This window comes from Pleurodeles waltl, chromosome 8, assembly GCF_031143425.1.
Source record: "Pleurodeles waltl isolate 20211129_DDA chromosome 8, aPleWal1.hap1.20221129, whole genome shotgun sequence".
In the NCBI taxonomy this organism is placed as follows: Eukaryota; Metazoa; Chordata; class Amphibia; order Caudata; family Salamandridae; genus Pleurodeles; species Pleurodeles waltl.
The window spans coordinates 417,133,398-417,146,725 of NC_090447.1; the positions used below are offsets into that span (position 1 = coordinate 417,133,398).

Genomic DNA, 13,328 nt, shown 5'->3' on the forward strand with positions numbered 1-13,328 from the left:
GATGAACAGTTGGGGCCTATTGGGATTTCAATAAAGGATTGTGCACAAGGTAATATTGCACTGTTAGACATGAATGCGCCCAGTGCTCAGGAAAACATATCCTCTTACATTGCTTAAGCAATGCCAGGGAACCGCAAGGCAGCCAGGTGGGGGGGAAGCTCCAATCAGTGGCACCAGACTATGGGAGGATCAGGCAGGGCAAATGCACTGCCAGGGAGCTGTAGGGGAGGAAGGGCAGTGTAGGACGCTAGCTCAGTGTATGGTGTACACCTATGGTGTGGCACCCTATTCCGAGTCCAACATCCCTTAGTGATAGTGTTTTGGTGCCTAAAAACCAAAGCTCTTTAGAGGTAGCTGTGGAGAGCACCTCAGGCTTATCAAGGAGGAGTGTAAAGCACTTACAATACCACAATAGTCATTCAGTGATGTTCACACAAGAAAGAACCATACCAAGTGTTCCAAAAATAGTACTCTTTATTATAACAGTAGTCTATTACTACCCTATCATTGGTGTATCTCCACTTGGAGACACTTACACACAGTAAATATACTTAGAAACAAACAAGAAAAGCAGAAGAATACATGGGACCCTATCGGGGGACCAAACCATATACCAAGAAAGTGGTAGAAGAATGGTAATGTCCAACCAAGGTAAGTGTGTTAGAATCCTAGGGCCTGAGGGAGTAAGGAATTACCAAAGGTAAGTATCAGAATTCCCACAGTCACCAGGGTGCATACTTGTTATCGAACTAGGCATCCCAGAGGCTAACACAGGACAGTCACGGTTGGAATTTTCAGGATTCTGGACCTGGACCCTTCCAAGAGGACCCTGAGAGAAACCAGTTGGTGCAAGGAAGGTTGGATAGTGCCCCCATCCGTGGATATCCAGAAGAGTGGAGTACCTACACCAGGGAGCCAAAGTGCATAGGGGTGAAGTGACAGTGGAAACCTTCATTGGTGTCAGTGGGAGCCTCGTTTGTCCAGATGCTATTGCGACGCGTGGACCAGGTCGGTGGAACCCAAGGGCTGATTGCAGACAATAAGAACCTGAAAAAGGAGACAGACTCCATACCACTCGGAGATGTCCATGCGGTGCAGGTAGGCAATGTCCACCCTCCTAGAGGTGAACTTCCAGTAGGTAGGTAGGTGAAGCAAGAAGTCAAGCTGCAGAGTCCAGGGGAAGCAGGGAGATCGTTGGAGTCACCCATGAGCTGTCCCACGTCGGTCGCCGATTTGCAGGAGTCCGTGATCAGCAGGACCACCAACAAGCATTGTTAAACACGTAAGAAAACTTGTAGAGAAGTTTGCAGGTTTTTAGGTACCAGCAAGATCGAAGAGACTCAACCCTTGTAGGGGTGCCAGGGCTTTACCTCAGGATGCAGGACAGCCAGAACAAATAGTTGGAGCCTGTACTAGTGACCCACTGGCAGCAGGCACAGTAAGTTGCAGGGAGGCCTCAGCAGCACAACAAAGAAGGAGTCCCACGCCACAGGAGTTGCAGGATATTCTTGGAGTGGCAGAGTGCTAAAGGATGGTGATTCTTGGAGCTTGAAGATCTTCTGGAGGAAGAGTCAACAAGCCTTGGTAAGAGCAACAGTTGCGGTGCACAGGGGTTCCAATCCTATGGCTGCAGCAAGGGCTCACTGTCTCCCAAGTTGGTCAGGAGACCAGTTGAACTCAGGGAGGACTACAAAACTACCACCTGTGTTGCAGAACTTGTTGATGTCTGTGGGACAGCAGCATTCACTAGCTGGTCATTGTCATCTTAAGGTGCCTGCAGATGCAGGGGAGTGACTCATTCACTCAAAGGGAGATTCCTCCTTGCTTCCTGATGCAAACTGAGTTCTTGTGACCCTGGACTATGCATAGCCATGGATGTTGCAGAATTCTTGCAGGATCCAGAGAAAAAATGTTGCAGTGGTAGCCCTCCCAAATGAATAGTCTTGTTTAAGTTTCTAAGGCAGACAGCAGCTGTTTCGGAGGCCAGGTTGCAGAAGATATCTTGCAGAGAGTTCCTTTGTAGAATCTTGCCCACAGGGGAGCCCTTAATTAACTCCAAAAGGGGGTTGGACACTTTCTGCAGTGACCCACCTATCAAAGGGGGTCAGTGATGTCACCCACCTGGCCAAACCAGTCAGATGCTCCCAGGGGCCTCTGCACATCTTGTTTCCAAGATGTCAGAATCAAGTGGCCACCTTCCTAGGTGAGGAGCTGGACAGGGTGTAGTCACTCCCCTGTCCTTTTTGTGGTTTCGTGCCAGAGCGGAAACCAGGGCTTCCTGTACTGGTGCAAACCGGTTTATGCAAGGAGGGTACCAAATGTGTCCTTCAAAGCAGTCTGGTGGCACTGACAGGCTACCCCACCCTAACCCAGAGACACCCATTTCAAACGGAAAGGTGGCCACACCTCTACCATATAGAAACGCCTTTGTTCTGCCATCCCCTGCTCGAGTTAGGCTCATCAGCAGGAGGGCAGAGCAGTCTCTAGGGTCTGCAGCAGCGCGGGCTGGCGTGTATACCCTACAAGGATGTACAGGTAGATATGGGAGATCCTCTAATGAACTTCCATAGTACATGGTATCATATATAACACTGGAATTGGTGTAGTTGCATGATTCCAACATGTTTGATACCAAACATGCCTAGGTTCGGAGAAGTAAATATGTAGTTGGACTACTCATGTTTACCAGTGTCCGCTACATACCTTAAAATGGCTTCCCCACACTTACAAAGCCCAGAGAACGGAGTCTAAGGTTTGTAGGGGCACCTCTGCTCATACAGGAGTTCTCACTCTCAGGACCATGCACCCTGCCCTTGGGCTTAGGGGCCTACCACAGGGTGACAGTGTCCAAGTGTAGTGACTGCGTTATAAGGCAAGCCTTACATCTAAAGTGAAAAGGGAAAAGGGAATGGACCATTTCACACAGACAGCAATGGCAGGCCTGCAGACACAGTTTGTGTGAGGTCCCATAGGTGGCACAATACGTGCTACAGCCCATGAGAGACCCCTGGTACACCAATGCCCTACGTACCAGAGTACCATATACTAGGGACTTACATGGGTGTACCAGTATGCCAATTATGGGGTGTAAAAGTAGAGGAGAGAGCTCAGACACTGAGGTCTTGATTAGCAGGATCCCAGTGTAATACAGTCTAAACACTGAAACCAAGCAAAACGTGGGGGTAACTATACCAGAAAAAAACTTTCCTACAGGCGGCACATGGACGGTGGGGGGGGCGTGGGGGGAGTTAATCTCATAAGACGGTTAAGCTGGACAGGCTGGTATTTTAGCTCCTGTTCTAATCGAATGGGGAGGATGCAGAGATCTTGCAGGGGAGGGGAGTTTCAGAAAGGTTTCTGACTAGGGTATGGAGGTCTTACGGTGTGTCACTGGGCAGAAAATCTAAAGTCTGTTAAGGCACACTTGCTGGTTACACAAGAAAAGTTGATGAGAGGTTTGAGAAAGCAGAATGGTGGACCCATTTGTTGAATAACCCATTGAAAATATAATTGTCTCCCCAATAGGGGAGGTTCCCAAGAAGGAGCAGGACCAGTACCGACTGATCCGGCACTCATGGCTGGATGGACAATCAGTAAATGACTATTGGTGAGGAGCCGTCATCAGCATCATATTCCTCAGTAGAAGTAGCAATAAAATTGGCCAAAAAAGCTGGTATAGGTATGCAGGTTCCACGGACTGCCAGAGTTTGCTTCTAAGTTTTTAGGAGCTTGTCATGGAGGGCATAAAAGCCCCTCTGAAAAAACGGTTAGACCACAAACAATGCTACCATTTTTGGGAATGGATTTGGACTCTGAGGCCATGCAGGCTTGTTTATCTTAGGACAAAGAAATGGGTATGCAGTGCTACTGGAAACAATGCTGGCAAAACCTAAGGTTACGATCGTGGAGGTTCAAGTAATTCTGGGACACCTCAATTTTGCATGTATGGTGGTGCGGGCAGGTAAGACGTTTTGTAGGAGACTGGGACTGGCACTGTTGGGGCTTTCATTGCCACATCCTCATATGTGCTTGTCAGCAGGAGAGAGATGATTTGCAAATGTGGCATTTCTTTATCAAATTTTTCAATGGCATCCTGATGAGTGTCTCACAGGAGTTTGAGGGGGATATACAGATCTCTTGAGATTTGGCAGGAGGCATAGGGTTTGGCCTATACTGGCAAGGTCATTGGTGCATGGAAGAATGGCCGGACAACTGGAAACAGGGAGGATGCAGTATGACCACCTCACTGGTGGTGGTGGTGGTTACTGTGTGGGGATAGTTTTTGGCTCACAGAAAGGTTCTTTATCACATGGTCAACATGGTCCGTAAAAAAGGGTCCGTCAGTATTACGGTCAATGAAGAAGGGCCTCTGGGAGATAAAGTCTCAGTGAGTAGGGTGCTTTGTAGCTTGGACCGCTTTCGTTTCCCGTAGGAGTTGAACAGGTGATAACAAGCAGGCAGCTATAGACAAAACAAGGAGAAAGGTGAAAAGAGAAATAAAGCCCTTTCGTAGGGACGAAGGCTTGGGTAGGGTGAACCATTCTGATTTGGGCTATGAGGAAGTAGGGTTTTTCTCAGTTTGGGATGGAATTCTATCTTTTGGAGATCAAGGAGTTTTGGTGAGTGTGAGTTGGACCAGTACTGGGAACAACCATCGGAGGGTGAGGGGAACGGGTGAAGTCAAGTTGGTGCCTTTTTGTGATGATGGTTGGCCCACATGTTTGCAGGGCTTTAGATAAGGTTATTGTTGTAGCCATAGGAGGATCAGACAGAAGGAGGGTGTGAACAAGGTCACAGTGGAACGAAGCAGGAAGCGAAAGACAAAGTCATAAGAAGCTCTATGTAATTAAATGATTCAATCTTAAATGGGAGGTGAAGTTTAAGTGTTATAATCACACGAGCACAGGAGGTCATGACAGAACTGCAGGGTATGTTATGTGGGGGATGGGTCTTCAGGGGTAGAGGGTAGGAAAAGTAGGTAACACATTTGTATAGTGGGGTTTTAGTTTTCTAAGGTGGTATGCCGAGGTTGGTTTTGTGATGTGCACCTGTTTCAATAAAGCATCTTTTTTTTTCCACACAATACAGTGTCAGTGGCCTATCTGTGTCCCCTTTGCCCCAATGAGTAACATATCATTAGCAGCACCATTCAATATTCCAGCAGAACCCTAAGACAACTGTTAGCACCATGGAATGCTGAGGTACATTATTATTTATTTTAGGCATGCTTGACATATGGTGGCAGCACTTTGACATATACTGGGCAAATTATATTTGTATTTTTTTTTTTTCATAAGCTATTAACTGGCACAGAAAGAGACCGAAGTGATGGACTTTAGATCATTACACAGTATTTATAACTTGTACTACTTCTCAAGGCACAGAGCCTTTTTTAATAGATATCCCTTAGAGCGGGGCACGCAGGCAGAGCTTTCTAAATGCATTGGTCTGCTGTACAACCAACATTGATTAATCAAGCAGTTTTCTCATAGACACTGGCGCTGTGCACTGCTAGTGATAAATAGTGCTCAGCAGTCATGTGTAAAGTACCCCAGGATTATTTTATTAGTTCCCATTAAGAACTGCCTCTAAAACCTAGGCTTTCTAGATACATTTTGGAAACACGTTTACAGAATTATTCTGGTTTAGTCGAGTGGTGTCAACTCGAGCATGACTGTACCATCTTGGGCTTGCTCTCTCGATGCAATGTGGTTCTGCTGCGAACTTTCTGCCATGGCTGCCTCGGTTCCAGTTCTAGCCTTCAAAAAGTAAATGCATGGAATGTGCACTGGCGCCCAGAAACATTTCCCTTTCTCCTGGTCTCACGGGTATTGCAAAAGGACGATCAACCAATGAACAAGGTTCAAACATTACAGTCGGTGGCGAAGGGCTAAGCCAGTCGTTGAAGGCCCCAGGCCAAAGTTCTCATCCAGAGTAGCAGGCAAAAGCCAATAAGAGGAGTGACGGCCTTTAACATCCGGTATAGCCAGAGGAAACAAAAGGCTATAATGCTAGTAGAACATGCTCCTCAATTAGGGTAGAACGTTCTAAATTACAAAGAGTGAAATAGAAACACAAGCACTGGAATATCAGGTCACAATGTCGATACAGGCCATTATTGGTCCTGGGCCCCTCCATTGTTTTTATTAGACTTCTCAACATACCAGTGCTTTAACTGGTTGTACACGAGGACACAACAATCCACACATATGTGGTATACACAGGATGTAGTCTTTTGTTGTTTCTGTTTTAAAAGGATCAAACCGAAATAGATTGGTAGTGCCCAAAGCTGAAGGTAGGACCTACACCATAAGCTGTGTGTGCACTAAACTAATCAAAGATTATATCAGTGAAGGGCTCACTTGTGGTAATGACTTTGCAGCAGACTGTAGACCGGTGGTCACAGGAAGCTACCATCCATTGGTCCCATCTAGGCTTCTACAAAGCAGTGGTAGTCGTGTTTTAGATATGTTTTATTCTAAATATTGGCATCGCAGTCTTTAATTACGTTTACATTACAACTAAATGGTAATCACGGCATTTTTCAAGATATATAACAGACTAAAAAGTCTCTTTGCTCCATCTGCTGAACCCAAACGGTCTTCGTTTTCTGTCGTAAAGAGGATGTAAAGAACTGAGTTTACAAATTTAAAACACATTTGTAAGGACATCCTTCTTTGTAAATATTGCCTAACATAACTTTTGATTAATAAATCCCTCCAAAGTTACAAAAAATATGTCAGCTAGTTTTATTTATTTTTATTTTAGTTTCTAACGGAGAGGTTTATATTATGTGGCCACGGGAGGGAGCCAGCAAGCGCTTGATAGCCACCAGTAGAAGATCGCGTAGGTACAAGTCCGATGCGAGGGACATCCTTCTCCAGTTTTCTTCACCGGTTCTATGTCGAGTTATGTGTCTTCAAAAGGCTATCCCAGGCGATTAAACATAGGCACGCGAGAAAGGATTATGGAAAAGAAGTATTCCTCATTTCACGTGTATTTTACCTCACTACAATCACTCATTTGCAAGTTTGAGCATATTAATAGCAAACAAACGTACATCTTTAGTAACGCTTGGAAATAACGAGTCCTGTTTCCACTTTAATTTTCAAGAGGTCACTCACGTCCCGCGATAATATGAGCCAACTGGATAATGCCCCATGACCATGAGTGATGGTCAGCAGCTACCCAACAAGAATGAGACAATTTGAGGGAATTTCCACAACCCAAGAGTAGGGCTGGAGTCATGGCATCTTGAAATTTTAAGAGGGAAATTGGGTCATTTACTGGGATGGTATAACTGACACCCTGGTTCATTTGACACAGACTGCAATGCTGAACGTTAGGAAGATGAAATTAAGACTGAGTCCAGGCAATGAGACCACCCCACTTTCTCCATAAAAATAGATTCTGCCCTGCATTGCATATTATAGTTGAACAAATGAGGGGAAAAACTGCATATTCAGTACTTGGTAAATATACTTATTGTAGAAAAACACAAATAACATTAATATTTACACTATTTAAACACATTCAGTCCAAGAAAAGAATACACCAGATTAGAAATGCTGACAATGCACCTTTCAGAAAAAAACGAATTTCAGAAAGTTTGAAAATTGACTTTTGCTAACTGCACAGCTTAAAATGCCTGAAGCAAAAATACCTTAAGCAAAAATTCAAAAACAGGAGAAAAAAACAAACACTTTTCTCAGCCTGATTACCCCATGATATTAGTAAACTGTAGGATAGTTCCTAACTCACATTCGGATTGCAAGGGCTATCAGTAATATCATACACAATGTGGTGCTCCACTCCACAGAACAGCAAACCAGCGGTTGAATATCTACCAGAAAAAGCATTGCCAAAGGTATATAACTTGTTTTCTGATAGATACTGTAGGAAAGTACCATCTTTCTTGGCACGTTACCCCCATTTTTACATGTATGTCAGTATGTTTTTGCCTGTCTCACTGGGATCCTGCCAGGACCCCAGTGCTCAGTTTGTGGCCTGAATGTGTATACCTTTGTAGTGCCTAACTCTGTCACTGAGGCTCTGCTAATCAGAACCTCAGTGCTCATGCTCTCTCTGCCCTTAAATTTGTCACTATAGGCTAGTGACCACTTTTACCAAATTAAATTGGCATACTGGAACACCCTTATAATTCCCTAGTATATGGAACCTAGGTACCCAGGGTATTGGGATTCCAGGAGAACCCTATGGGCTGCAGCATTTCTTTTGCCACCCATAGAGAGCTCGGACAAACCTTTACATAGGACTGCCACTGCAGCCTGAGTGAAATAACGCACACGTTATTTCACAGCCATTTTCACTGCACTTAAGTAACTTCTAAGTCACCTATATGTCTAACCTTCACTTGCTGAAGGTTAGGTGCAAAGTTACTAAGTGTGAGGGCAACCTTGCAGTAGCAAAGGTGCCCTCACATAGTTCAGGGCCATTTCCCCGGACTTTGTGAGTGTGGGGGCACCATTACACGCGTGCACTACATATAGGTCAATACCTATATGTAGCTTCACAATGGTAACTCCGAATATGGCCATGTAACATGTCTAAGATCATGGAATTGTCCCCATATTCCAAATCTGGTAATGGGGAGCCAATTCTATGCATCCTGGGGGCTCCACTATGGACCCCCCGTAGTGCCAACCCAGCTCTCTGGGGTTTTCTCTGCAGCTACTGCTGCTGACACCCCACAGACAGGGCTCTGCCCTCCTGGGGTCTGGTCAGCCCAGTCCCAGGAAGGCAGAACAAAGAATTTCCTCCAAGAGAGGGTGTTACACCCTCTCCCTCTGGAAATAGGTGTTAAAGGCTGGGGAGGGGTAGTCTCTCTAAGCCTCTGGAAATGCTTTGAAGGGCACAGATGGTGCCCTCCTTGCATAAGCCAGTCTACACCGGTTTAGGGAACCCCCTGTCCCTGATTGGCCGCTAAACTGGACCAAGGAAAGGGAAGTGACCACTCCCCTGTCCATCACCACCCCAGGGGTGGTGCCCAGAGCTCCTCCAGTGTGTCCCAGAACCCTGCCATCTTGTTTCCAGAGGTGTGAGGGCACTCTGGAGCCCTCTGAGTGGCCAGTGCCAGCAGGTGACATCAGAGACCCCTCTGGATAGGTCCTTACCTGACTAGGTGGTCAATCCTCCTCTGAGGGCTATTTAGGGTCTCTCCAGTGGGCTTTTCCGCAGATTATGACTTACAAGAATCGAGCAGGACTCCTCTGCACTTCTCTCTTCGACTTCTGCCAAGGATCGACCGCTGACTGCTCCAGGACGCCTGCAAAACTGCAAAGTAGCCAGAAGATTACCAGCGACATTGTAGTGCCTAATCCTGCCGGCTTTCTCGACTATTTCCTGGTGGTGCGTGATCTGAGGGCTGTCTGCCTTCACCCTGCACTGGAAGCCATGAAGTAATCTCCTGTGTGTCGACGGAATCTTCCCTCTGCTTCATCAAGCATCAAACTTCAGCTTCACCGGTACTCTAGGACCCCCATCATCCTGACAAGCGTGACCCCTGGAAAACCAGTGGTGGACCCAAGTGACCCAGACTGTCCAGTGGTCCAACTGTCAAAATTTGGAGGAGGTAAGTCCTTGCCTCCCCTCCCCAGACAGTAATCCTGTGCACCGCGTGATCTGCAGCTACAAGGGCTTCTGTGCAAACTTCCAAGAAATCCTGCATGCACAGCCGAGCCTAGGTCCCCAGCACTGTCCTGCGATGCTCAGCTCCCTGAGTTGATCTCTGGTGTCGTGGGACCTCTCTTTGCAGTGTTGAGATGACTGCCGTGCTCAGACTTCTTGAACCCGTGTTCAAGGACTTCTGCGGGTGCCTCCTGCTTGTGTGTAGGTTCTCTGTGTTGCTGAGGGGACCCTCTGTCTCCTCTCTCAAGTGGTGACATCCTGGTCCTTCTTAGGCCCGGGCAGCACCCTTTTTCTCCAACCCAGACTCTTGAAGCTAGCAAGGCTTGTTTGCGGTATTTTGCCAAGGAAACAACTCTGCATCCTCCAGCACGCCGTGGGACATCTTCTGCACAAAGAAGAACTTCCTACCTCCTTCCGTTGTTGCAAAACCTGCAGCTTCTTCCAACTGGAGGCAGCCATTTTGCATCTTCATCTGGGGTTTAGTGGGCTCCCGCCTCCCTGGACATTTTAGTGACTCTTGGACTTGGTCCCCTTCCATTGCAGGTCTTCAAGTCCACCAATCCATCTTCAGTGCTTTGCAGTCTGTTGTGGTCCTTGCAAAATCCCTCATCACGACTTTAGTGTGTTTCTGGGGAAATAGTAGTACTTTACTCCTACTTTCCAGGGTCTTGGGGTGGGGTATCTTTTACACCCTTAGTGTTTTCTGACACTCACAGCGACCCTCTACACACTACACTAGCCTAGGGGTCCATTCATGGTTTGTATTCCACTTTCTTAGTATATGGTTTGTGTTGCCCCCAGGCCTATTGCATCCTATTGTAGTCTACAATGTTTGTACTACTTTCTGACTGTTTTACTTACCTGATTTGGTTTATTGTGTATATTTTACCTATGTTACTTACCTCCTAAGGGAGTATATCCTCTGAGATATTTTTGGCACATTGTCACTAAAATAAAGTACCTTTATTTTCAGTAACACTGAGTATTGTCTTTCTTATGATATAGTACCTATATCATGTAAGTGGTATTGCATGAGCTTTGCCTGTCTCCTAGTTCAGCCTTGGCTGCTCTACTATAGCTACCTTTATCAGCCTAAGCTGCTAGAACACTACTACACTCTACTAATAAGGGACAGCTGGACCTGGCACAAGGTGTACCACTGGTACCCACTATAAGCCAGGCCAGCCTCCTACAGATACTTATAACAGGAGATCCCTTACCTTTAGAGCAGGTAGCAAAGCAGAGCCATTATATCATGCTAAACGGAGGAAATTATTTAATTGACATTTAGAAAAATTAGTACTGGGTGGTTATTTAAATGTGGAAATGCTTGCCTATTTTTTCGGAAGGTGGATGGTTTGTGTGGTGGGCTTAGACCAGCAAATTTTGCAGGACTTAAAGGGCGCAATACCCTTCCTTTCAGATCAGGCTGTTAAGGAAGCAGTGCTTTGTGAACATGAGCATCAGTGCCCACACCACACTTTGGCAGATGTCTGAGACAGGCACGTCACATGCCAACAAAGTAGTAGCAGCCTTAGTCCGGGAATGGGCTCTCAGCCTTTCTGGTGAATTAATCCAGGTCAATGAGTAGCAAATCTTCATAGAGAGGACTATCCACTTTGATAAAGTCCTTTTCTGCACTACGTTGTTCTTCTTTGGCCTCAAGAAGGCCACAACAGCTAACCTGCCATCTGATGGTCCTTAGAGCATTCAATAGGAACGCTTAAAGCTCTTTTGGGGTCCAGCCAATGGAGCCTGTCTTCTTTCAAGAGGTGGGGGAGGCAATAAATGGGGAGTGTGATGGATTGTCACTGTCAAACTTGAAAAGGAGTCATCACGGTAGGCAAAAGGTAGCCCTCGTACTCAACACTAGTGTGAGAGGGGAAAAACATGATGTAGGGCAGCTGCACCAAAAGAAGCTGAAGCTCACTCACGCAATGAGCAGAAGTGATTGCAATGAGGAAGATGGTGTTGAATCAGAAGACTCAATAAGCAACTGTTCATTGGCTCAAAAGGTAATACACATGAGGACCACATTAAGATCCCATTGTGGCATCACAAACAGTTTGAGGGAACATGTGTTAAACATTTAATAAACCACATCACTACAGGTGACTTGAACAAGGACAGCCGGTCCAGCAAATGCAAAAAGGTCGAAAGGGCCAACAAATAACCTTTAATTTTGTCTACTGTAAGACATGGCTTGGCCAAATATATAATTAACATCAAAACATTTAACAGTTTGGCCTGTAGGAGTTCTGAGTTGCAGACCAGACAATAGGCCACAAATTTGTCCCAGTGTCCTGAGCAAATATATTTAGTAGAGAGATACTTTGGAGCATGGATAACATCAAGCACCTCAGGAGGGAGATCAAGTGCCATCAAGGAATAGAAACTGCCATTAACAAGGTTTGGAATGAGGGCCCTCCAATTTGCTTCCTACCAAGAAGCCTGACTTAAGCTCACTTCTTGTGTACACATATATGGTTGACAACTGCATGAGCTCAATTTGACAAGCCTCATAGAAACACTAGCAAAGCAGACTGCACATCAAAAAAAACAACCTGCCACAACAGGAACTTTTAGTGCCTAGCCTTTAAGACAAATTTAGCAATCTTGCCAGACTACTGCTTTCTCAAAAAAAATCATACATAATGTACATATATGAAGGTACTTTTGGTTAAGAGGCTTCATACATTGGTCTGTTATGTCATTCACATTTTGTTTCTGCTCACCACAGCATACAGCACAGGGCAATAGGATATCCCACTTTATCGATTGTCTCCCTTCAAATCTGAGTGACTCCAGAAAGCTTGTGTACACTGTTCACATCCACTTACAAAAAATTCCATTCGCTTCAGTGACAGGACTCTTTATAAGTGTGATTTTTTAATATGCTTTGTTAGATTTAAAAAATATATATATATTTTGCTTACACTTCACATGTCTAGATAGATGAAAGTTTATTTCCGGTGCTGTTAAAAAGTATTTAAGTTGGGTTATTTTTTCTTGTAACCCTCACAAAAAATGGTAAAATCCATGATACAACTGAAATACTTTTTAAACAGTTAACATTTATGGCGAGCATATTCTCGTTACAGTTAGGTGGTTGTCCCTTTTTAAAAAAATTGATGCAAATGCTTGCAAAAAATCAAAATTGTTGAACCAGCACTCTAAGGATTTGCCAATGCTTGTTTAAAATGAAGTGTGATTAACACAAGAGAAATCAAACTTACCGAGCTCCAGATGGATGCCTTGCACAAATGAATTGAGAAAGAACATGAGAATAACAATCGCCAATATAGTCAGGCACTTGACGAGTAGTATTTTGTCTGTTATACTGTGCTGTAATAAAGGGAATCAAGAACACATTGTGTTTACACTATTATTGTATTGCTTGCATTAATGCTGCTAAATACATAGGCTCATTACATCACTTTTTGTAAAGCAACCAGAGCCATTATATTATGCAAAACAGCGAAATTATTGCATTCACATAAAAAAAAAAATAGTACTAGATTGTTTTTTAAATGTGGAAATGCTTGCCTATTTTTCAGAATTAACGACACAGAATGTACAATATACTGAAGTAAATAACGGCACTACATATTTTTCTAAAATGTGATCTGTACCGGCACACCTCTTGGCATTTGTAAACAAAACTATCACTAAGAGGAAAG

General features: G+C 44.9%; 1 protein-coding gene across 1 annotated transcript in view; it reads right to left on the reverse strand.

The window, feature by feature from the left end:
• The window catches only part of OCA2 (OCA2 melanosomal transmembrane protein), an 866,379-nt gene that overhangs the window by 266,193 nt on the left and 586,858 nt on the right, over positions 1 to 13,328 (reverse strand). The window contains exon 17 of the mRNA XM_069204281.1: positions 12,885 to 12,993. Coding sequence (XP_069060382.1) covers positions 12,885 to 12,993 — 109 coding nt within the window. The remainder of the gene's footprint in view (positions 1 to 12,884; positions 12,994 to 13,328) is intronic.